This window comes from Schistocerca nitens, chromosome 5 (assembly GCF_023898315.1).
Source record: "Schistocerca nitens isolate TAMUIC-IGC-003100 chromosome 5, iqSchNite1.1, whole genome shotgun sequence".
Lineage (NCBI taxonomy): Eukaryota > Metazoa > Arthropoda > Insecta > Orthoptera > Acrididae > Schistocerca > Schistocerca nitens.
The window spans coordinates 688132948-688159923 of record NC_064618.1 but is presented as its reverse complement, the minus strand read 5'-3'; the positions used below and the strand labels follow the sequence as shown (position 1 = coordinate 688159923).

General features: G+C 39.2%; 2 protein-coding genes across 5 annotated transcripts in view; both read left to right on the top strand.

The window, feature by feature from the left end:
* The window catches only part of LOC126259493 (zinc finger protein 250-like), a 171906-nt gene extending 163558 nt beyond the window's left edge, over nucleotides 1–8348 (top strand). For all 4 annotated transcript variants that reach the window (XM_049956336.1, XM_049956337.1, XM_049956338.1 and 1 more), the window contains one exon: nucleotides 7214–8348. In XM_049956336.1, coding sequence (XP_049812293.1) covers nucleotides 7214–7597 — 384 coding nt within the window. In that variant the 3' untranslated portion in view covers nucleotides 7598–8348. The remainder of the gene's footprint in view (nucleotides 1–7213) is intronic.
* Nucleotides 8349–23015: 14667 nt separating this feature from the next.
* Nucleotides 23016–26001, top strand: LOC126260658 (piggyBac transposable element-derived protein 3-like). Its single transcript, XM_049957994.1, has 3 exons — nucleotides 23016–23508; nucleotides 23558–23896; nucleotides 25859–26001. The coding sequence occupies exons 1-3, from the start codon at nucleotides 23016–23018 to the stop codon at nucleotides 25999–26001; spliced, it is 975 nt and encodes a 324-aa protein (XP_049813951.1).
* Nucleotides 26002–26976: the final 975 nt, after the last annotated feature.

The following is a 26976-nucleotide window of genomic DNA, read 5'->3' as shown; positions in this document are numbered from 1 at the left end:
CTAGGCTGTCTTGTGCAAGAACCACTTCTTGTGTATTTTTTGCAAATTGAAAGGGCATACAATTTTAGATGAAAGTGTAAAATCTTGAACAGTGCAATGTGTGGGACTTACCGGGATGTCTTCAGGTTTTTATGTGACCCTCCCTTTCCCTGTATTGTTTTAAATATCAAGTCAGTGACATAAAATTAGGTCATTGTATACAAAAGAACGGTGTCATTGGTAGTAGCTACTTACAGTGCATCATCCATGATAAAAAAAAAAAAACACACACACACACACACACATTCAGTGCTCCTTATTTGTGGAATGTTTCAATTTTCTGCTCTTCTTCCAGCCTTGTTGTTGTTGTCCTACATCTGTTTGAACCTGCTTACTGTGGTCTTCTTCTTGGCCTCCTCCTACAATTATTATCCCCCACACTTCCCTCCAGTACTAAATTGATGATTCCTTGATGTCTCAGAATATGTCCTATCAACCAGTCCCTTCTTTTAATCAAGTTATGACACAAATTTCTTTTCTCCCCAAGCCAGTTCAGTATGTCCTCATTAACAGGCTCAAAATTCTTGACTGAGAAGTCTGTATGTATTATTCTTAATCATTTGTGTCATGAGTCAACCTTCCAGAAATTACAATCAGGAGACACGGTTTTAATTGTAAAGAATCTCTGAGATACACACATTTTGGGCCGATTGCCACACTTGAGGGATCTCACAGCTTGGGCACTATAAATGGAAGACAGTTTAAAGTGAGTGAGTTACAAGATAAGGGGAGCAGACCAAATTTCTACATCTACATCTACATCTACATATATACTCCGCTAGCCACCAGGTGGTGTGTGGCGGAGGGCACAATTTGCGCCAATGTCATATTTCCCCCACTCTGCTCCACTTGCGGACCGTGCGAATGAAAAACGACTGTCTGAACGCCTCAGTACAAGCTCTAATTTCCCTTATCTTTGAATGGTGATAATTGCGCGATTTGAAAGTTGGTGGTAATAATATATGCTCTCCATCCTCGGTGAAGATTGGATTTTGGAATTTAGTGAGCAGCCCCTTCCATTTAGCGTGCCGTCTATCTGCAAGTGTGTCCCACTTCAAACTTTCTATGAGATTTGTAACGCTCTCGCGATGGCTAAATGTACCAGTCACTTATCTTGCCACTCTTCTTTGGACCTTCTCAATCTCTTGATTCGGACGCAACTGGTAAGGGTCCCATACAGACAAACAATACTCTAAGACTGGACGAACTAACGTATTTTAAGCTATTTCCTTTGTTGAAGGCTTGCATCACTTCAGGATTTCCATACCCGTTACTTGTGTTATCTGATAATTCCATTTGAGATCATTTCGAATAGTCACACCCAGATTCTTGACAGATGTTACCGCTTCCAAAGACTGGGCATTTATTTTGTACTCGTACATTAATGGGGATTTTTGCCTTGTTATATGCAGTAGGTTACACTTACTAATATTGAGAGATAACTGCCAGTCATTACACCACGCATTAATTTTCTGCAAATCCTCATTGATTTGTTCACACCTTTCGTGTGATACTACTTTCCTGTAGACTACAGCAATTGGAAAACAGTCTAATGCCGCTGTCAGTACCATCAACCCGATCGTTTATGTAAATCATAAAAAGCAGCCGACCTATTATGCTGCCCTGGGGCACAACTGACACTTGTTTCTGTTGAAGTCACCCCATTCAGGATGACATACTGCTCCCTGTCTGTTAGAAAATTTTCTATCCAAGCGGATATGTCATTGGATAGACTGTAAGCGCGCACTTTTTGGAGCAAGTGACAGTACGGAACTGAGTCAAACGCCTTTCAAAAGTCGAGAAATATGGCATCAACTTGGGAGCCGGTATCTAGAGCCTGTTGTATATCATGCACAAAGAGGGCCAGCTGTGTCTTGGATGACTGCTGTTTCCTAAAACTGTGCTGGTTTCTGCAGATGAGCTTCTCAAAGCCTGGGAAGGCCATTATGTCTGAACACAAAATATGTTCCATGATTCTGCAACAAATCAATGTCAGTGAAATTGGCCGGTAATTTTGTGCATCCGATTTTCTACCCTTTTTATAAATTGCTATGACCTGGTCCCTCTTCCAGTCCCGTGGAACTTCCCGCTGTTCCAATAATCTCTGATAGATGATGGATAAGAATGGTGCTATATTTGTAGCATAGTCAACATGTAATCTTACGGGGATACCGTCTCGGCCAGATGCCTTCCTGGTGTCGAAGGATCTTAACTGTTTTACAATCCCAAATACACTAAACACTATATCAGCCATCCTTGCATTTGTTCGATAATTGAAAGGGGGAATGGTGTTGCAGTCCTCTACCGTAAATGCGTTTTTGAAAGCTAGGTTTAGAATTTCGGCCTTCTGTTTATCATCATCAGTTACATTACCCATACTGTCAGCAAGAGAAGGTATTGAATTATTTATAGTGTTCATAGATTTTATGTACGACCAAAATTTTTGGGGGATATTTTTAGAATCTGCAGATAAAATATTGCTTTCAAATTCGTTAAAAGAATCTCTCACTGTCCTTCTGACAGCTGCTTTCATTTCGTATAATTTCTGTTGCGAGGCAGTGTCTACATTTAAAACGACTGTGCAAAATTCTCTGCTTTCTCAGCAACTTCCTAATGTGTTTGTTGTACCGAGGTGGATCTTTTCCCTTCCCTATATTTTTGCTAGACACATACTTCTCTAGCACATGGTGGACAATACCTTTAAATTCCCCTCAAAGATGCTCACTATCTTTGTGTCCCGCAGTGAATGCTTGGAGCTGACTATGAAGATATTCATTAATGACACTTTTATTTGCATTCCCAAACAAGAAAACTCTACGCTGTTCCTTTGGTTTTTTTTGCAACTTCCACTGACATAGAAGCCACAACAACATTGTGGTTGTTAATACCTTCTTCTAGATTATCTTCCTCAAAAAGATCAGGTCTGTTTGTCACCAAGATATTTAATATGTTCCCATCTCAAGTTGGTTTTCTAACCAATTGCACTTCTAGAATAACTTTACACCAATCTTTGCTTCTGCCCCCTGTGATAAACGTGTAATTTTCCCAGTCAATGGATGCTAGATTAAAGTCTCTACCTATAACTAATGGATAATTTGGATACTTACTTCCTATGTACTCAAGACTTTCCCTGAATTGTTCTGCGATGTTTTTTGCGGATGCTGGTGGTCTATGAAAACATCCTAATACAATGGTCAATCCTTGCCTGATTGACAGCTTTATACAGACAATTTCACAGTCCGACCCAGTATCGATCTCAACTGCATTTAAACAGTTTTTAACTGCAATGAACACACCACCTACCATAGCATCAGTCCTATCCTTCCTAAACATTGTCCCATCAGAGTTCAATTATGTCTGGTTTCAATCAGCTTTTGGTACCTAATACAATATTGGCATTGCTACTGTTTATTTCAGAGAGTAACTCAGGGATCTTGCTACAGACACTTCGACAATTTACAACAATTTTTACAGTTGGCACACCCACATCAGTGACATGAACTGGTAATTTTTCAGGCCAACGATTTTTTTCCCGTGGGGAGGAACCTAATCTTAAAAAAAACCCATGTGCACGCCACAAGTACTGTGCTACCCATGTAGCTGCTTCCTGTGTGTAGTGCACCCCTGATATATCGAGGGGCATCCTACAACCTTCCACCCCATAGCGTATGTTGAGGAATCTACAACCATTTCGTCACAGAGTCAACATAGCCTCCGGTTTAGATTCTCCACTTGACTCCAAACCAGAGGACCCCGGTCCACCCTGGGTAAGATGCTGCAGATCGTCAGCTTGGCTTCCACTCCTTGAGGGATGGAGGCCGCCTTCACCAATTTAGCCTGCCGTTGAAAGGACCCAAGGATTTCCTCAGAACCCCGACGACAGGCATCGTTGGTGCCGACATATGCAACAATATGCAGCTGGCTGCACCCTGCACGCTCGATAGCTGCTGGAAGAACCTCTTCCACATCCCGGACAAGGCCCCCTGGCAAGGACACCGAGTGAACGTTGGACTTCTTCCCCGCCCTAGTCGCTATGTTCCTGAGGGGCTCCATGACCCACCTAACATTGGAGCTCCCAATAACTAACAAACCCCTACCTCCACGCACCTGTTCGGACCTTGCTGAAGGAGCGGTCACTATCCTGGCAGAAGGTGCATTCTGATCTGGCTCAGTGATAGTCGGTAAATCATCAAGTAGAGCAGAAGTGATATCTGGCGTTCTGCAAGGTTGTGTCATAGGCCCTCTGCTGTTCCTGATTTACATAAATTATCTAGGTAATAATCAGAGCAGCCCCCTTAGATTGTTTGCAGATGACACTGTAATTTACCATCTAGTAAAGTCATCAGATAATCAATTCCAATTACAAAACGATCTAGAGAGAATTTCTGTATGGTGTAAAAAGTAGCAATTGGCACTAAACAAAGAAAAGTGCGAGATCATCCACATGGGTACTAAAAAAAATAAGATAAATTTTGGGTGTACGATAAATTGCACAAATCTAAAGGCTGACAATTCGACTAAATACCTAGGCATTACAATTATGAGCAACTTAAATTAGAAAGGCCACATAGATAATATTGTGGGGAAGGCGAAACAAAGACTGCTCTATGTTGGCAGAACACTTAGAAGATGCGACAAACCCACTAAAGAGAGAGCCTACATTAAACTTGTCCATCCTCTGCTGGAATATTGCTGCGCGGTGTGGGATCCTTACCAGGTAGGAATGACGAAGGACATCGAAAAAGTGCAAAGAAGGGCATCTTGTTTCGTGTTACTGCACAATAAAGGTGAGTGTGTCACTGGTACGATACGCGAGTTGGGGTGGCAGTCACTGAAACAAAGGCGATTTTCTTTGCAGTGAGATCTGTTTATGAACTTTTGATCACCAACTTTCTTTTCCGAATGCAAAAATATTTTGTTGACACCCACCTACATAGGTAGAAATTATCATCATAATAAAATAAGAGAAATCAGAGCTCGAACGGAAAGATTTAGGTGTTCCTTTTTCCCACACAATGTTCGAGAGTGGAATGATAGAGAAGTAGTATGAAAATAGTTTGATGAACCCTCTGCCAGGCACTTAAATGTGAATTGCAGAGTAACCATGTAAGTGTAGACATAGACATAAAGTTCCAGTCAGCTATGTCTTACCACCACAAGGGAGATCACTGTATTGTGCACTGAGCCCTTCATAATACTTTCAAACGTATACCTGCCTTCCAAAACAAGTAATACACTCCCTGCAACATTCTGTATCATCCCTTGCCTTGGTCAGAGAGTAGCAGTAGCCAGACTAGGGAATTAATGTCCCATGCGTAGGCTGCGTTTAAAACCACTTCACAAACAGATGCATCTGGAGTGTGATGCCATGATTCACAGACTGTTCAGTATGGTGGCAACGTGGGGAGAGGTCCATTTTTCCAGTGTTTTGGAGAGTCACAGTGATATTACTCCGGGCATCAAGATGAGGAGAGGCATCGTGTATGACTTCAGGTCACATATAGTACTGGTTGAAGGGAACTCTTACTGCATAGTGGTATGACACAAACCTGCATTGTTCTCATGTGTTACCTATCTCTGCAACAGTATTGTGGTGCCATTTTTTCAGCAGGACAGTGTTTGGTCCGCACATTGCAGGTCTCCCTATGAAATTTCCTTTCTCCTTTGCAGGGTAAAAATTCATTCTGGAAATAATGCCTTTGGATGTGATTAAACTCAAACTATATCGTGTATTCAAGTAGTGCTACTCCAGCAAGGTTTGTAGGATACCTTCCGTTAAGTCTGGAAAGTCAGAGAGAGATACTGGTGGAAGCAAATGTGTGAGAGCAGATTGTTAGTCGTGCCTGGATAGCTCAGTTGGTAAGAGCATTGGCCATTGAAGTGGACAATTTGGGTTTGAGTCACAGCTCAGCACACATTTTAACCTGCCAGAAAGTTTAAAATTCATTCTGCTCTTATGTTTGTATTTGATGTTAACACATTTCTCTTTTTTAGGAAAGCTTTTCTTGTTGTTGACAATATGCATTTTATATCCTCATTAACCCTGACAACATATGTTGCTGCCCAAATAGCAAAGCTCATGTGCGACTTTTAGCATCTCATTTCATAATGTAATTCTCTCAGCATCACACGACTTAATTTAACTTCACTCGTTACCCTTGTTTTACTTTATTTATGTCCATCTTATAATCTGTTTTCAAGGCTTTATCCATTCCATTCAATTGCTATTCCAAGAATTGTGCCATCTCTGATAATTAATGCTTCATTGAAAACCTTAAATTTCAGGAAGAAAAATAAAAACTTCAACATGCTATCTAAATTTTCCTTAGTTTCGTTTATTGCCTGCTCAATGTATGCATTTAATAATATGATGGATAGGCTACCCTACTCAATTACTACCTGCTTTGTCGAGTAGTAGGTAACCTATCACTTCCTGTATTTTATCTATGATACTGAGAGAAATTCAATGAGTGTATGCTAGTCAACATTGTCAGCAGATTGTATTTAATGTGTCGATGTTATTGTCATTCTCAGTCTGAAGATTGGTTTGACGCAGCTGTCCACAGTAGACTATCCTGTGCATGTTCTTCATCTCTACATAACTACTGTTACAGCATCCACAAATATTTATATCCTTTCACATTTGCAGTAGGCTCTCCTCTTCCTCTTACTTTTAACAACATTGAAAACAGTCTTTCTGTCATGTTGACACTTTCTTCTGATTTCTCACAGCTTTGTACATTATTGTTAGTGACCTTTCCTTCCCCTTTTCTCCCCTCAGTTCTATCCAGCTCATCCTCCCTATTGGAACACCCTTCTTAAGTCTCATTTTCCTTCCTCTAGAGTAAAAAATATAATCACTTCAAGTTATTGCTATCAGTTACCCCACAGTCTTGAAAGTGATGTCCCTTCCACTTCCAATCTTTTTAAACAAATTGCATTATTTGAAAGCCAGTCAGCTCTTTAAGTTATGCACTATGTGTCTTTTTTCATCATTTCTGATGCCTCTGTAATAAACATTTTGCCCCACCTCCGGGGAAGGGAAGGGAAAGGGGGGGGGGTCTCTCCTGTTATGCTACTCATATTGTCTAAGGCATAAAGACATTTCTTAATGACTTTTATAGATGCTTATGGAAAGAAATTAATAATTACTTGGTTAACTTTACTATTACAGGACTCTGATGTTCCAATAGATGTGCCAGTGAAAAGTGGGAGAGGAGCTCACAGTAGTCGTGCAGATCAAGCAAAAATGATAATTCCAGGTGCAGCTGCAAGTACTGTTTCTCAGCAATCTATACAAGAGGATACAGCACCAGCTGAAAGCTATGCTTGTGCTTTATGTGGAGTAGTCTTTGATAACAAGTTTGAAACAGAACAGCACTTTGAATCATTCCATTCTGTTGGGGAGGGAGCACCAGAAACAATTATCATTAGCACAGACAATATTGTAGCCCCCGAAAATGGGATTGTGTTGTCAGAAATAGCCATAGTTGGAAATGAACAGGATAACATTATACTCCCTGACTATGCCACTGAAGCAGATAACAACAGTCAGTAATAACAAGCTGTCCAGTAAGTTATTAGTTTGTGTGTGTTCAGTGTTATGTACGCTATTACTCCGTCATTGTCCCAGTATTTTGTCAATCAAAATGGATTATTTTAAAGATGCAATTTTAGATTTATGTAGTTTTTGTGTGTTCTGTTATTAATCAGAATAGATTTTAAGTTGCAATGAGTACAATAGTAATTTTTCAGCAATTCCTGTTTTAAGGAATTATGTACAATTGTAAATACAATGCATTGTTTTTAATGGAGTTCTAGAAAACTGTGCACAAACTGTCGAGTATATTTTGGCCCGAGGCAATGGACCTGAATGACCACTTACTACATTTTTTGTTTATTATACAGTTGATTTGTAAAAAGATACAATTTAATGTTTATATACTGAATACTTTGATGTCATAGTACAATCAAAACAGTTCAACTTTGTGATGTGACAGATTTTAATTGTATGTAGTTTATAGAAACAGGAATGGATGTCAAGTCTTAGGCTTGGCAAGCATATCAGAAATATCTCTTTCTGTTTCAAAAGAAGAAAGCTCTGGTCATTGATGTGTCATGCAAGAGAGTAAATGGATGAAAGAGCATATTTTTTGATTATAAAAGTTCTCCTTGATTTGTGCAGAATTCAGTGGTTGCCTTAAGCACTCTTCACTTTCTTACTCTATATGAATATGTATGTACATATTTTATATCATTGTTCAACATTTTGTCAGGAAAAAATTAATAAACAAAGTTCACTTAATGAATTTTCCAGTGGAAAGACCACAATTTTTTTATTATATTAGACAATTTTTTCATGATTTATAGTTGTGTACATTTGTTTTTCTACCTGATGAAGATTTACATCGTATGGCACTAATTTCATCCATCATTAAATTGTTTACTACTTTAAAAACTTTGGGCTGTAGTAGATACATCCATGGTAACATATCCAGTGTTTCACAAAACTTCTGTAATATACTTTCATGTTTTTGGAATAATCTGGAGAAGGTACCGTATATACTCGAATCTGAGCCGCACTTTTTTTCTGGTTTTTTTAATCCAAAAAACTGCCTGCAGCTTAGAATCGAGTGCAAAGCAAACGGAAGTTCTGAAAAATATTGGTAGGTGCTACCACAACTAACTTCTGCCGTCGAATATATGCACCGCTACACAGGCACGCTTTGCAGGCACAAAGATAAATACTGGTGCCAAAACCTATGCATCAGTAAATAAATTAAAAGAAAAGGTAGAAGAATGTAAACATTATGCCATATATTCTTTCGTATTTGCTGATATCTCATTTAAATCCTGTCTGCCTAATAAACTACGAAACTAGAGTGAGACAACAGCAAACGCAGAAAAATATACGTATCATGTCATGTTTATATTTGTATTATTCTTATGCTCAATAGTGATACAGTCATAAATGAAGCACAGCAACTGCCTAGATTTTTAAATCTAAGATGACTAATTTCTGTGCAGAATGTAACGTACTAAAGAGGCATCTGCAAAGATTTTCAAATGGAGAAAAATTTTCGCTAAACTCTCGTTCAGAACATCATCTATCACACACAGTCTATTATTTGCTTCTTGTTGATCATTATCAAACAAAGCAGCAGTGTAAGTACCAACAAATAGCAGTCTCTTGCCATTGTGGTGGTAGCGCGCACAAAAGCAAGCCATGCTGCAAGCGGCGACAGGTCGTAAACACTCATTATCAGAATGCGACAAACAATGCATGATACAATGCATTTTCAGCTTAGAGTGACCCAAACACCTATATCAAAGAGAACGGCACTTATCATATCAAAGCAAAATAAGCAGTCGATTCAAACCAGATGAAGCACATGAAAAAGGAAGGGTACCCATATCCATACGGACGGAGCGCCTGACACATAGCAATAGCTACTTGGTAAAGCTTAACTGTTAAGATTACGACTCGAACCAAACTACTGTAGCTGTATCGTCATTCATTCGACCGCAATTGTGTCTTATGTTACAATGAACCAACCTTGTTTTGACTAGGAGGTGCAATCTAAAACTTTTCTCTCCCCTTGAATTTCGAGTCTCAAATTTCAGGTGTGGCTTAGACTCAGGAAATTTTTTTTCCTTGATTTCGAGTTTCATTTTTCAGGTGCAGCTTAGATTCGAGTAAATACGGTATCTGCAAAAGGCAGTCAGTCAGATTGCTCTCAGTGCAACATACGAGGAGGAGGTAAATTATGGTTTAACTCAATGTAACAAAGAAGCCAAGGTAATATAGGAAGGGTGTGGAGGATGTATGCAATGATGGATCATCCAGGATTGACTGTAATATGCGTATGAGGATAGGTCACTAAGTGGTGATACAGCACATTGAAAAGTGCTTAGCTTTCAGACAGAATCATCCTCGCAGTTTAACAAAAACAACCCCCCCCCCCCATCTCTCTCTCTCTCTCTCTCTCTCTCTCTCTCTCTCTCTCTCTCTCTCTCTCTCTCTCTCTCTCCCCCCCCCTCCCTCCCTCCCTCCCTCCCTCCTCCTCCCCTCCCCCACCCCTCCAAACCACTATGAGGTGCATGGCAGAGGGTGCGCTCCCAGTTATTAGGGTTTCTTCCTGTCCCTTTCATGTATGGAGCGTACTAAGAATGATTGTTTAAATACCTCCGTGCATACAGCAATTATACCAGTCTTATCCTCATGATCCCTATGTGAGTGAGATGTAGTATATCCCTAGAGTAATTATTTAAAGCTGGTTCTTGAAACTTTGTTAACAGACTTTCTAGGGATAGTTTACATCTGTGTTCAAGAGCCTCCCAATTCAGTTCCTTCAGTCTGTTGCTGCTGTTTCTGCCAGTTGTTGCTATGCATAGTTTTCAGAACCAATACTTTGTGCGTGGCCCCTACACTGTGTGACTGAGTGTGCTGATTTTTTATTTTGAGTTTTTTTTGTCAGGTTTAATTACTTCAAACATTGTTGCTAGATGTCATTACTGATACTGCTTCAAATCTGGGGCTTTCCCTGCCCTTATGTTGTTGGGCCCAGTCCTCAGACAGAAACACAGTATGAGTGTCTTCAATACTGTGCTCGGGTGTTGTTTTGAGTTTTCTGTCAAGTTTCCATTCACTATGGTATACAAGAAGGATCAACGAGTGTATCTTTTATTGGACTATGCGAAAACTGAATCATATATGGTAGGTCAGCTTGAATTCATACGAAAATTTCCTGGTGAGCATGTTCCCAATGGTTTGACGTTACACAGATTAGTGAAGAAATTTCAAGAGGCTAGATCTGTGCTACACAAACGTAGGCCTAGAGAACCAAGAAATTTAACCGAAAATAAATTAGACTAGGAAAGGGAGGCCTTGGAAAGAAGTCTGAGAAAAACTATGTGCTGCTTGGCACTTCACACTGGTGTGTCAAGAACGTCTGCTCATAGAGCTGTGCACAAAGTGAAATTGAAACTGTACAAAATAACAGTAGTGCATCAACTGAGGAATTCAGATACTGTTGTTCGACATTGTTATTGCAACTGGCTGTTACAGTGTGTGCATGATGGTGAAGTTGATCCTGAGACGACTTTTTTTCTGATGAAGCAATGCCGCATTTGTCAGAGCATGTAAATTCTCAGAGCAATCTGTGTTGGAGCTCTGAGAATCCTCATGCATTACAACCACCTCTGCATGATGTGAAAACAGAAGTGTGGTGGCAATTAGTGCAAGACGAATTATTGGACCAATCTTTTTCCATGAAACAATACATTCTGAGAGGTATGTAAACAATATACTGCATCTTATACATCAATATACTGCATCCTTTTTTTTCTTGAGAACCAACGCTAACAAAAAGATGTACCGTTATTTCATGCAGGACAAGGCAAGACCACACATCACCAATGCTTCTATGACAGCAGTACGAAGTGTTTATGATGATAGAATAGTTGACTGGCCTACTCATTCTCCAGATCTAAATCTGCATGATTTTTATCTTTGGGGAATATTAAAAGACAAGGTGTATGCAACCAATCCCCACATAATCAAAGAGTTGGAAGACAGGGTTTGGCTAGTCATTTTCTAGATCTCGGCAGCCGAAATTTGTTGAGTGTTTGCTAATGTGTTCACGAGATGCCACGCTGCTCTTACCACAGATGGGCACCATTTTGAGCACCTGCTGTAAATAAAGTTAATGAAATGGCAGCATTGTTTATGCTTAACTCGGGAAGTGCATGCGCAACCAACTACTGGCAGACTAGTGTACAAAAGTCAGGTGTGGCGGTGGCTGGCAGATGCAGTGGTGGCGGCTGGTGGCCTTGCCGCATGACCTGTGGGCCACTCCTGTGTGTCTTTTGTGAGACTTCCTCTACAACGTGAATGGCAGTGGTCCCAACACACTTCCCTGGGGCACACCAAAAGTTACTTCTACATCAGACCATTGCATCTAAGATAACATGCTGTGTCCTCCTTACCAAAAAGTCCTCAGTCCTGTCAAAAATTTCAATTGATAACCCATATGATCTTAGTTTTGACAATAAATGTAGGTGTGATACTGAGTCAAATGCTTTACGGAAATCAAGGAATACTGCCTCTATCTGGGTGCCGTGATACAAAGGTTTCAGTATGTTGTGTGAGAAAAATGTGAGTTGGCTTTCACATGAATGATGTTTTCCAGATCCATTCTGGCTGGCATTGAGGAGGTCATTCTGTTCAAGGTACTCATTATGTTTGAGATCAGAATATGTTGTAAGATTCTACAGCATATCGATGTCAAGGATACTGGACGGTAGTTTTGTGGATCACTTCAATTACTCATTATGTAGAAGGGACCTGTGCGTTTTTCCAAGAACTGGGCACTGTTTTTTGTTCAGAGAATCTATGATGGATTATAGTTAACAGAGGGGCAAACTCTGACAGGGATTCCACCAGGACTTGTAGCTTTGTTCAATTTTAACGATTTCAGCTGTTTCTCAACACCACTAACACTAATACGTAATTCAGTCATCTTTTCAGTGGTACGAGGATTAAATTGGGGCAATTCTCCAGGGTTTTACTTTGTAAAGGAACATTTGAAAATGGAGTTAAGCATTTCAGCTTGTACTTTGCTACCCTCATTCGCAAGGGAATGGACATTAACTCTGATGCCACTAACAGCCTTTACGTCTGACCAGAATTTCTTTGGGTTCTGCGAAAGACCACTTGATATGCTGCTACAGTAGACATTGAAGGCATCATGCATTGCTTTCTTGACAGCCAAATAAATTCATCCAGCATCTCTGTATCCATAGCACTTTGCTTACTTTTATATCTATTATGCAGTAAAGTATGCTTCTTTAGAAGTTTCTTTGCAGTGACTGTATACTGTGGAGGTTCCTTCCCATTTTGAACTGTTCTACTGGTTACATATCTATCCAGTGCATGGTCCACTTTTCTTTTAAACCTGAGCCAAAGTTCCTGTACATGCTCCTGACCTGTCCTGAAAGTTTCAAGTTCCTCATTGAGATATGACACCACTGATTTTTTGTCTACTTTACCGAACATATATCTTTGAACTTGTATTAGTTGTCCTTTGTACTTTGGTAATCACTGTTGCCATGGTCACTGATACCAGTTTCAATGTGGACATCCTCAAAGACATTAGGTCTATTTGTTGCCATTACATCCAATATATTTCCATCATGATTGGTGTTTCTAGCTATCTGTTCTAGGTAGTTTTCGAAGAAGGTATTTAGTAAAGTTCCACAGGCTATCTTATCATGCCCACCACTAATGAAACTGTAATTTTCCCAATTAATTGTTTGATAATTAAAGTCTCTGCTGATGATTACATGTGATTGGGGAACTTATATACATGTGAACTTAAGTTTTCCCTAAAGTTTTCAGTTACATCAGGAGATGAGTTTGGTGAGCAATAGAAGTATCCCGTTGTCATTTTTTCCCCATCCCTGATACTGAGTCTTGCCCAAACAATCTCATTTGCAGCTTCAGTTTTTGTCTTGGTGGATCTGAGTTTATCTACTGCAACAAATACGCCACTTCCATTTCACATTTGCCTATCCTTTCAATAAACACTTAAAGTTTCCCCAAAAATTCACTGCTATCAATTTGTTTTCAACCAGCTTTCTGTACCTAGCGTTACATGACCTTCACTGCTCTTCATGAGCACTTCAAACTCTGACACTTTCGTTGTGAATGCCTCGGCAGTTTACTATTAGGACTTTAATACTCTCACGTGCAGGAGGCATTTCTTGTGATGTTACACTGATACTTCTGGGTTTCATACAGCTATCATTATCTCTATTGGATGGAGAGTCGCCTAAACTAAAAAATCCTTGTGTGCACTCCACACACTACCTGAGTAGCAGCCTCTGATGTGTAGTGCACACCTGACCTATTTAGGGGGGTGACGCTACAGATCTAAATCCTATGGCACAAGTTCAGGAATTCACAGCCCAGCTTGTCACAGAACTTTCGAAGTCTCTGGTTCAGACTTTCCACTCGACTCAGAACCAAAGGGTCACAATCATTTCTGGGGACAATGCTGCAAATTGTGAGCTTTGTTGGAACTCTAAGTGCCAGTCTGGTCTTCACGACCTTCTCTGCTAGTCGCTGGAATGACACAAGAATGACCTCGGAGCCCAGACAACAGGCATAATTTGTTTCAATATGTGCCACAATCTGCAGTTGGTTGCACCCTGCTCCCTCAGTGGCTGCCAGAGTAGCCTCTTCAACTTCTTGAATGAGGCCCCCAGGCACGCACACTGAGGGCACCTGGTGTCCTTTCCTGTCCCTCGCTGCAATTTTCCTATGGGGTACCACCATTCACTGTATGTTTGAACTCCCAATGATCAATAGACCCGTATACTTTTGCTTTTGCCTCCTGTTGCACTGGACAGAACAGTTTCCCCAGAACAGTTGAACTGAGTCCCACTAGCTCAGTTTCAGTGAAAGACAGCACCTCAGACTTGTTGGTTAGGGGGATCGGTACAACACCCTGCACCCTGAGTCCTCCCTGGTGCCCGTCCACCATGTGCAAGATGCGTAGACACCACTCGCAGTCAAGTAGACGGATAATAACGGATCCTGTACTTTCTGCAGAGGAGACAGGATCCACAGGAGAGGTAGCACTCTGAGGTACCTCTGGTACAGATATCACAAGTACATGACTCTCAGGGGCTCTTCCAACACATGATTCGCAGTAGCTGCCCATCATATAACAGCAGTCAGGATGGTTTCCAGCCATCTCATCCCATATTCAAGAACCGCATTCACAGCGGATGTGCATTTTGGCTGATGCAGTGAGCAAAGAACTAAATTAAACCTGCTGATTATCTTTTAATCTGTTGAGCTAAAATGCTGCTAATTTCCTGTAAGAATTGAAACATATACACAAAACAAGATTACTATTAAGACAACACAAGAATGTGTGGTAAAAATTACTATTTTTCTAATATGTTTTGATGTTAATTATAGTTGTTAGCAAACTCGTAAACAGAGTTAATTTACAATAAATGCTGATAATGTATAGGGCTACTCCTCTTTAAGTGAGAACTAGATGTAAATATATAATTTTCAATGTGATAGGGTCCACAGCTGTGATGAATTTTTTGGAAGATTTCTTGAAGCCTTCAGCTGCCATTCTCTTTATTTCCTGTACGATTGCACAATTTCGGCCTTAGGCCATTTTCAAGTATTTTATGGATGATTTTTTAATAGCAGATTATGTCATATACGTCATTGCTCCTATGACATCATGTTATGACCTGTCTCTTTTGGCTGGATGATTTGATCAACTAGTAGTTGATCCAGTCCAGTGGAGGTTTTTGGTTGTGAGAAATATGAACCATTTTGAGTATCACAGGATACTAGGGAAATGGCTGCACAGCACAAAGCAGCAGATATCAGACCTGAGGTTGACAACAGTTTGTTGGGCCTGTATGAGAATAGGTTCATGTACAGAAAGGAAACTGGACTGTATGAAAACACGGAAATGTCTAACTTTAAAACTGGGTGTCCCATTACATTTTTAATGAATAATGCAATATTTATTTTAAAATAAGATTTTTGTGCTTCTTTTTATATCTGGAAATAAAAACAAACATTTTTCTCTTCAGGGGCGTTAACAAAAAACGGTTTGACTGTTAACAAAAAACAGTTTGACTTAACAAAAAACGGTTTGACTGTTTTGTTTTGAAAACATGTTTCATAATTTTGTAGTGTCTGGCCTGTTTTTCAAACTACTTGTGCAGGTTAAAGCTAATATTTGCATTATGAATTGTTCCTACCTGTACAATCACCCTCCAGTTGTTTCAGTGTGTGCAAATTTGTCTGCTGTGGTCACATGACTACTTGAGAACAGCCAATCACATTGTACCTTCTCTGATTTTGGCTATTGAAACACCTAATCCTTCATAATTATAAATTCTCAAAACCACCATCACATTGGTGTTATGGGTGCTGTACACTTTCTGAAAGTGAACAGAGGAGAGGAATTATACCAGATACGAGCAGATATTCCAGTTATTTAAGCTGCCAGATACTACCAATCATTTTCTACAATAACAAGGCAAAATAATAGTCACTCCCTTAGAAGAGCACACTGGTCGCTCAGAAGTACTAGTGAGACTTTAGAACCTATAAGAGGTGGTCATGAGATCGTATCCTACTGAGCTACGTCATGGCAGTGAAATGTTGTGTACGTGGCAGTAAGTTAATACAGTTGGCACCTTGAGATGAGACAGAGTGACAAAAAGAAGTTATCGTGCTTTGGCATGCCCACGACCCCACAAAGAATGAAACATCCTGATATGATGGTGTATCAATGTGAACTCTCCAGTGTGTCTACAAAATATGGTATACCACTTGCAGGCATTTAACACAGCACAAGAACAGTGGTCATAAAGAGATCATAACCAGCAGGGAATGGGAAAGGAATTGCTGCTGTCAATGAATGTAGATCCATCTGATGCTGTTTCCGAGTGAACTTAGGGGATCCGAATATCCAGTAATATAACATCAAAGTATATTCTGTGTATTCTTTGACAATTAAAGCCTTTTATCTTGATGACTTAAACAGACCTTTTAGCCCCATATATTTGTGTATAAAACTAATTAGTAATCTCTGCAAGCCAGAAAGAAAAACCTTCTATTACTGAAAAAGTAATCTTTACCCTTTTATGCAATTACAAGCACTAACGTTGTTCTACTACTACTACTATCACTATACTAGTTTTCTCTTTAGTTTGCTCACAAAGCACCCAGTTTCCTCTTGAAACTAACCTATTTAAAGAAAGGGCCATTGAGTCAAATATATAGTTATAAACACTTCAATTACATAGTGTATTTCCACTTTCAATTGTTGGCATTTTCAATCTGCATCCTGTATGATATATGCACTATGCTGGCAGTTACCACCATTTAAAATGATGAAATCTTTTGACCTCTTCATATGCTTATAGAATTGAGTTGTTTCTCTTACCAATTTCCATAGTGCATTCTCACAGTCCATCAAAAACATTTCCAAGTTGTTCATTTAAGTTCAATATATAATGTAATGTTTCTATTATTGTTTCATCAAAACTGTCACCTTCTCATTAAGAATTGCCTTGTACCATGATCTCTTTCTCTCTCACTCTCAATGTTTTTAGTAACCAATGGCAGAGAGAAAATTGTGTAGGCATTATAAGATTTCTTTAAAACTTTGGGAAGTTGAAGCGATGACTCAGAAGCACAGATGATTAATAATGAAAATAATGACATGCTCATTGTTATGCTAGTTAATATGAGTGAATCCATTTCAGGTATGAAAAAAGCAAAAGTGCCAGGAGATTATAGTGATTCAATAGAACTGATTAACACTGGAGGCGTAGGGCCTGTCATATACCCTTTGTATGTGTGTATATACACTCCTGGAAATTGAAATAAGAACACCGTGAATTCATTGTCCCAGGAAGGGGAAACTTTATTGACACATTCCTGGGGTCAGATACATCACATGATCACACTGACAGAACCACAGGCACATAGACACAGGCAACAGAGCATGCACAATGTCGGCACTAGTACAGTGTATATCCACCTTTCGCAGCAATGCAGGCTGCTATTCTCCCATGGAGACGATCGTAGAGATGCTGGATGTAGTCCTGTGGAACGGCTTGCCACACCACTTCCACCTGGCGCCTCAGTTGGACCAGCGTTCGTGCTGGACGTGCAGACCGCGTGAGACGACGCTTCATCCAGTCCCAAACATGGTCAATGGGGGACAGATCCGGAGATCTTGCTGGCCAGGGTAGTTGACTTACACCTTCTAGAGCACGTTGGGTGGCACGGGATACATGCGGACGTGCATTGTCCTGTTGGAACAGCAAGTTCCCTTGCTGGTCTAGGAATGGTAGAACAATGGGTTCGATGACGGTTTGGATGTACCGTGCACTATTCAGTGTCCCCTCGACGATCACCAGTGGTGTACGGCCAGTGTAGGAGATTGCTCCCCACACCATGATGCCGGATGTTGGCCCTGTGTGCCTCGGTCGTATGCAGTCCTGATTGTGGCGCTCACCTGCACGGCGCCAAACACGCATACGACCATCATTGGCACCAAGGCAGAAGCGACTCTCATCGCTGAAGACGACACGTCTCCATTCGTCCCTCCATTCACGCCTGTCGCGACACCACTGGAGGCGGGCTGCACGATGTTGGGGCGTGAGCGGAAGACGGCCTAACGGTGTGCGGGACCGTAGCCCAGCTTCATGGAGACGGTTGCGAATGGTCCTCGCCGATACCCCAGGAGCATCAGTGTCCCTAATTTGCTGGGAAGTGGCGGTGCGGTCCCCTACGGCACTGCGTAGGATCCTACGGTCTTGGTGTGCATCCGTGCGTCGCTGCGGTCCGGTCCCAGGTCAACGGGCACGTGCACCTTCCGCCGACCACTGGCGACAACATCGATGTACTGTGGAGACGTCACGCCCCACGTGTTGAGCAATTCGGCGGTACGTCCACCCGGCCTCCCGCATGCACACTATACGCCCTCGCTCAAAGTCCGTCAACTGCACATACGGTTCACGTCCACGCTGTCGCGGCATGCTACCAGTGTTAAAGACTGCGATGGAGCTCCGTATGCCACGGCAAACTGACTGACACTGACGGCGGCGGTGCACAAATGCTGCACAGCTAGGGCCATTCGACGGCCAACACCGCGGTTCCTGGTGTGTCCGCTGTGCCGTGCGTGTGATCGTACAGCCCTCTCGCAGTGTCCGGAGCAAGTATGGTGGGTCTGACACACCGGTGTCAATGTGTTTTTTTTCCATTTCCAAGAGTGTAGATACTTACAAAATTTGTCTCTAACCACATCGAGAAACATTTTTAGGTTTTAATCAAATAAAGGAATTAGATATAGCACAATGGATCACTTGCAAGACATGATCAAAAGTATGGAACAAAGCAATGAACATGAGTTACTGCTTTTTTGATGTTTTGTTGGCATTAGGCTATGGTCAGTGAACACAAACCATTTTCCGTTACGTCGGATCCTCTTGCATTGCCCAAGAGAGGTGTCGTCAACAGGGAAATAATAAAGGATGCTGGACATCGGATTTGTAGAATGATCTTACGTGATTGATAATGGTACATTACATAATTTGAATAAAAGAAATTGTAGTGCAGTGCACCTTATCACTATCTATCATCAGCCAAAATAATCATAACGTGCAGCAGAAGAAAAAGTAGAAGCAGAGAATAAGTAAGGAAATAACAGGATGAAGAAGCATAAGATAAAGAAAGAAGATGGTCAAAGGAGATAAGACAGCAGACACAGGAGAGAATTACAAATGGCATCAAGATAACAGCAAATGGGTATTGAGATATGTTGGAGTGAAGATTTTTGAATCCAGTTGTAGAAACGATTCCTGGTTAGTGAATAATAGTGACTGAGAAAACAAACATTGTCTCTTGCTGGATGGTGAGGTGCTAATGTGAATAGGAGTGAATTAATGAATGGAGTTTTTAGAAATAGACTGTAGTATAACTGATGTAGCGAGTGTTGTATTATACATCAAATATGTAAATGACGGCATTTAGGCAAAAGATAAGTTTCAGTTCACTGGACAGAGTAATTTGGAACACAGTGATGATAGACTGCATTTTATATTGTTTTTTGGTCTAGCATTTATGTCAAAGAGTACAAGCATTATTTAGTTCGTGTTTTGCGTCAACATTTGTGAGTGATTGGCACAACCATCAGAACCTGCACTGCCAGTCCTTATGAGTGTTAAAGCCACAACAAAACAATCAAATTCTGATTCAGCACAATATTTTGACAGCATTGTTTAAAGGCACATTGTTCACCTAACTGCAATGCCAATAGGATATTGGTTAGCACACAGGGTTCACATTTGGGAGGATGACCATTCTAATCCCTGTCCAGCTATACAGATATTTCCTTGAGTTCCCTAAATCACTCCAGGCAAATGCTGGGATGTTAATTTCGTTTTGTATCCTTTCATAATCTGAGCTTGGGTTCCATCTCTAAAGCTCTCACTGTAGGCAGGACATTACTTTTTTTTAAATGATGAAATATATGCCATTGAGTGCTATAAAGTTGTATGGTAGTGGATATCTCCAAATCTTTGAGAACATTAGCATTTTGGTTTCTACTTGGTCTATTTCTTCATCTACTCCATCAGTCCAAAAAGTTTTGAGACTGGATTAATAAAAAGTAAAGAAAAGTTGAAGAGTGGTTTTAATACTGAGACTGTTCTGCATAGTGCCCCCCCCCCCCCTGCCACTTGAGTACAATGCACAGAATGTTCATACAACCCTGTAAAACTGTCATAAAAGTCCTTTGGGATATTATTCAACTTGTGCATCACATTCCTGCCTTCTTCGATCTTGGCAAACCATAAGAGACCCATTCTGCACTTGGTCATTTTGTGGCAGGTTCATATTGGTAACACCAAGTCTAATCACGTGTGATGTTTCTCTCCAGAAAAAAATTGTCTGCATTTATTTATTTATCAAGGTGTGTGTGACAAACCTTGCACACACTTGTCTCTTCTTCAAAACGTTCTGAAAAGTGTCTTGAACACTTGATTTAGAGATGTTTAGCTTGTTGCTTCACCACGATTTGTGACATACTACAGTCACATGTCCTGTGGGTAATGCTGCCTGCTCAGAACTGACTGGCTGAATGGTCATCTGTTGTTTACAGTTATTAGTCCAAGCTGCCACTGTAATAATAATGATAATAATGGTTTATTTGTCCATAATAACTTTTACAGTCATGGACATAGTCAGTCAGTACATACATGAACAATAATAATAGTTTAGTAGTAGAAATAAAGTACATACAACATTAAAAATCCTTGATGGAGTACAAACATTTAGCAATTAACAGCTGCTTTAATTTTATTTTAAATATGTTTCTTTTTAACATTTTTATGGTATTTGGCAGTCTGTTGTAAAAAATCTTCCAGCAGAAAATGGATTGTGATCGGTTGCCTTTTTATTTATGAATTTTATGTGGTAATCCTCTTTTTTTCCTTGTATTATAACTATGGATATCACTATTTATTATACTGTGCTCCATATTTTCTTTTACAAACAGTATAGTACTTATATAATGAATACACTGTTAGTATATTATACTTAATGAAGTATTCTCTACAGGATTGACGTTTACTAATATTCGCTATTATCCTAATTGCTCTCTTCTGGGCTCTAAAAGCCCTATCCATGTATACCATTGGTGCCCCACCCCAAATCTCAATACCGTATTGTAGGTGGGAGTGTATAATACCAAAATAGATTTGTCTTAAGAATGGTGACGCTATTATACTAGAAAGGCGTTTTAGCAGGTAGGTATTACACGAGATTTTTTTACACATGTAGCTGATGTGCTCCTTCCATGCAAGATGTTCATCAACTATAATACCCAGGAATTTATGTTTATCAATTGTTTCAGTTGATAACTCTGGCTCAGTATCCACTTGTCTTGATTTGTAATTTAGCATAAACTCCATTAGAATTGTCTTTTCTTTATTTAATGCCAATTTATTTTTAGTCATATATTCTGTGATGAGGGTCTTCATATTATATTGCACTGCTAGGTGTTTTGAAGGGCCCCAGCTTATGAAGGAGGTGTCGTCAGCATAATTCACAAGGTCTGCATTTTTTGGAATTACTATATCATTGATGTACACAATGAACAGAAAAGGCCCAATAATACTTCCCTGAGGGACTCCACAGTTAAGAATTTTATAAGATGATTTTACTGCTTGTATAAGTCCCCCGGTTGTATGATACAACTTAACACATTGTCTCCTGTCAGCAAGGTACGATCTTACAAATCTAATGCCACTCCTCTGACCCCATAAGTTTCTAACTTATGTAGAAGAATGGAGTGATTTACAGTATCAAAAGCCTTAGATAGGTCTAGAAAGGTGCCAATAACTTTGTTTCCATCATCAAGTTTATTCAATACTGCTTGAATAAATGTAGCTATGGCTGTTATTGTAGACTTGCCCTTCCTGAAACCGTGTTGAGAACTTTTTAATATATTGTACTTAGAGAAAAATGATTCCATTTGATCAAGAAATAGCCTTTCCAACAACTTACTAAGTTCTGATGTCAATGAAATAGGCCTATAATTTTGTACATCAGTAGTTTTTCCCTTTTTATGCACTGGTCTTATTTCAGTGACTTTTAACAAGTCAGGAAATGACCCCTGTCTGAAAGAGCTGTTTATTAAATGTTACAGTGGCTTTATTAACTCATTACTGCATTCTTTCAGAAATTTGGCTGAGATGTCATCCCAGCCACTGGATGTAGTTGCTTTTAACCCATTAAGTACCAGTGTCCTATTTTGAGGACAGAGCACATATTTGTTTATAAATACACAATAAATTATTAATTTGCAACTATTACTGTTCTACGTCATTTGTTGATTTTTATAACAAATTTATGCTTACAGGAAACTAAAAGCAATAAATCCTACCATTAATTGATTATTGAATACTAAGGCACACTTTTTGTTATTACAGGTATTTACTTTATCGACAGTTTAGTAATATTTGGAATATGTGGCAAAGATCTTTTTGTGATTATTTATAGTCAACAATGTGTCTTTTAAATTACTTGCATTGTTAGCTCAATTGGAGTTATATTCATTGTTTTCCATTGTTATAAAATTTGGTGTACTTGAAATAGGACACTGGGACTTGGTGTTATCATATCAATTATTTGTATTGCTGCACGTTCGAATATGAAACTCTGCTACTGCTGATGTATTTTCTTTTTAGAACGTGGTAATTTTACCAGGTTTCGGTTACCCATTAGTACATAATACAGTTCCAGATGGACAGAGGTATTTACACATTCCCTTTTCTGTAGTTTGTGCTAATGTATTATTCTTTCATTTCAATTTATTTTATTACATTTTATTTCATTTCATTTTATATAGATTATAATGGCCTTCAGACGAGATAGATATCTCACTAACGAAGAAACAGAAAAAATAATAAACAGTGACGCATTCTATAATGCGGTGTCAGATGATCAGGACCATATTGATATCACCGTATGTCCTCCTGAAGTAGACTGTACGACCGACGAAGAAGAAGGTCCAGACGATGTTACTGGAACCGTGGAAGTCTCAGATGTGCCAGCGGCTATTGAATTACATTTTGTTGCATCAGAGAATAACGAAGAAACTGTATGTAAAACTTCACTGCCAAGTACATCCCAAGTTTCCAGAAGTAAAGTGAAAAAGAGACGTCTTACTGATGAGAAAAGCAATTGGAAAAAGACACCTCCAGTTTATACAATGCTGTCTCAAACTATTGAGCATGACATCAGCACAAAGAGAAAGGAATTGAAGGAACAACTTTCTTCCTTGACTCCGAAGGAGATTTTTGAAAAACTGATGAACGAAAACATACGAGTTTATAGTGAAAGAAACTGTGAGATATGCAGTAAATATGAAGAATATGCAGGATTTTATCCTCACAGTTGAAGAAGTGAAGGTCTTTGTCAGATTTCTTCTTTTTGCTGGCTACCATAAGCTCCCTGCTGAGAAGCTACACTGGTCTGAAGATGAAGATGTTGGCATACCAATTATAAAGACAGCTATGTCAAGGAATAAATATCAGAAGTTGAAAACATTGCTTCATTTTCAAGATAATGACTTAGCCAATGAAAACAAGCACAATCGCGGATTCAGAATTAGACCCCTCTTGAAAATGATAAATGAATCTTTTAAAAAATTTGGAATATTTGAGGAAAATTTGTCAATTGACAAATTGATAGTCAAATACTATGGACGAAGTGGGCTGAAACAGTTTATCCGAGGCAAGCCTATTAGATTTAGCTATAAGTTGTGGTCTCTTTGTGGAGCAAGTAGCTAGTGTTTCAAATTTGATTTATACTGTGGAAAGGATCCAGAAGATACTGCAAGGGATGACCTACTATCGGGATCAAGAGTAGTCCTAAACGTGCTGGACTGCATTGAAAAACCCGAGAATCATTGTGTGTACTTTGACAATTTCTTCACTAGTAGAGATCTTCTGATTCATGTGAGAAATTTGGGTTTTCGAGCAACTGGGACTGTCAGAGGGAATCGAGTTGGTGACTGTCCACTACTGAGCAGCAACGAATTGATTAGATTAGATTAGATTAGATTAGATTAATACTAGTTCCATGGATCATGAATACGATATTTCGTAATGATGTGGAACGAGTCGAATTTTCCAATACATGACATAATTAGGTTAATTTAACAACATACTTAAGTTAATATAACAACTTTATTTTATTGTTTTTTTTTGTTTTTTTTTTTATTTTTTTTCCTTAATTTATATCTAAAAATTCCTCTATGGAGTAGAAGGAGTTGTCATTCAGAAATTCTTTTAATTTCTTCTTAAATACTTGTTGGTTATCTGTCAGACTTTTGATACTATTTGGTAAGTGACCAAAGACTTTAGTGCCAGTATAATTCACCCCTTTCTGTGCCAAAGTTAGATTTAATCTTGAATAGTGAAGATCATCCTTTCTCCTAGTATTGTAGTTATGCACACTGCTATTACTTTTGAATTGGGTTTGGTTGTTAATAACAAATTTCATAAGAGAGTATATATACTGAGAAGCTACTGTGAATATCCCTAGATCCTTAAATAAATGTCTGCAGGATGATCTTGGGTGGACTCCAGCTATTATTCTGATTACACGCTTTTGTGCAATAAATACTTTATTCCTCAGTGATGAATTACCCCAAAATATGATGCCATATGAAAGCAATGAGTGAAAATAGGTGTAGTAAGCTAATTTACTAAGATGTTTATCACCAAAATTTGCAATGAACCTTATTGCATAAGTAGCTGAACTCAAACGTTTCAGCAGATCATCAATGTGTTTCTTCCAATTTAATCTCTCATCAATGGACAAACCTAAAAATTTGCAATATTCTACCTTAGCTATATGCTTCTGATTAAGGTCTATATTTATTAATGGCGTCATACCATTCACTGTACAGAACTGTATGTACTGTGTCTTATCAAAATTCAGTGAGAGTCCGTTTACAAGGAACCACTTAGTAATTTTCTGAAAGACAGTATTGACAATTTCATCAGTTAATTCTTGTTTGTCAGGTGTGATTACTATACTTGTATCATCAGCAAAGAGAACTAACTTTGCCTCTTCATGAATATAGAATGGCAAGTCATTAATATATAATAAGAACAACAAAGGACCCAAGACTGACCCTTGTGGAACCCCATTCTTGATAGTTCCCCAGTTTGAGGAATGTGCTGATCTTTGCATGTTACGAGAACTACTTATTTCAACTTTCTGCACTCTTCCAGTTAGGTACGAATTAAACCATTTGTGCACTGTCCCACTCATGCCACAATACTTGAGCTTGTCTAGCAGAATTTCGAGGAAACTATGACTACCAGAGAATGAGGAATGGTGAAGTCTTATTTGTTCAATGGCACGACAACAGATGCATTACAATTGGTACAAATTTTGACAAAGTTTAACCTTTGGGAGCAGCTACGTGGTACAGTAGACAAGCAAGTAAGAAGACACAAGTGCAACAACCTGCCGTTTTGAAGTCGTATAACGCATACATGGGAGGTGTTGACCACCATGACTGATTAGTTGGAAAATATGTGACGGTAATTAGAGGGAAAAAATGGTACAGAGTCCTATTTACACGTGTGCTGGAAATGGCCCTTGTAAATGCTTGGCTCTTCTACAGACTAGTACATGGGAAAAATGCACTGGATTTACTGCATTTCAGATTCGCTGTTACAGTTACATACCTGAAATTGGGCACTGGAGGACCGAATATTGGGCGTCCAATGGAATACCCATCAAGTCAGTTGAGAGTGATTCCAGACATCAGGTTTGATGGAATTGGTCATATGATTGACAAAAGAAGCACGCAAAGAAGATGAGTTAAGAGCTAAATGCAACGGGAAACCAAAAACATATTGTGTTAAATGCCACGTAACACTGTGTGTGAAGTGTTTTGTACCAATTCACAAGAAATAAATAGTTAAGACTTGAATACAGTTTAGTATGCTATCCGATACTATTAGATCCCAGTGTCCTATTTTGAGGACAGCCATTATATCAGCATGTATAAATATTCTTCGGCTATTTTTGTACTTATTGTGGTTCATACACTATGTACATTATAATTAAGGAATAAAAAATTAATTTGGGACTTAATGGGTTAAGTTGGAAATGGTTCTCAGGATTTCCTGTTCTCAAACACACCTCAGGAAGAACGAATTACTGACATTACTGGGATTTAGCACCTGCGGAGGGTTGATCACATCCTCCTTACTCATCTTACTAAACTGATCTATGAATCTCTCGCATACTTCTTTTGGGTCACTAACCAATTTTTCATTGCCCCTTATTATTATGTTGTTACACAGCTGCACTGATGTCACTTACATCCCAGGTATAAAATCAGTCTCAGAACCTTTCAGACGGATGATGTATGCTGTTTCCTGTTGTAGGGATAGCAATAAAATGGAAATGGCAAAGAATTGTGTGAATTGAATAGTTACTGTGAAATTTAAAACTTTCCTGACGTATATTTTGTTGCACAAAATTTCAGGTGAACTGTTAAATATTTGTAACTTGCTGCACAATATTTCAGTGAGTCGTTTAGCCTTATTCAGGTGTGAATACCTGTGCCCATGTATCTTCGCAACATAAAACCCAACAGTTTGACCAAAATTTCATAGAATTCTGTAGTTATTGTTTATAAATGAACATGATCCACCTAATTGTGATGCCAAAACACCAGATTGAAAAAAGATTTATACAACTTTAGAAAAATAGTAATTGTAGGATTGCTATGTGAAATTAATTTATTAAATTATGTTCTAAAAATTACCTATAAATTATTTTAATAG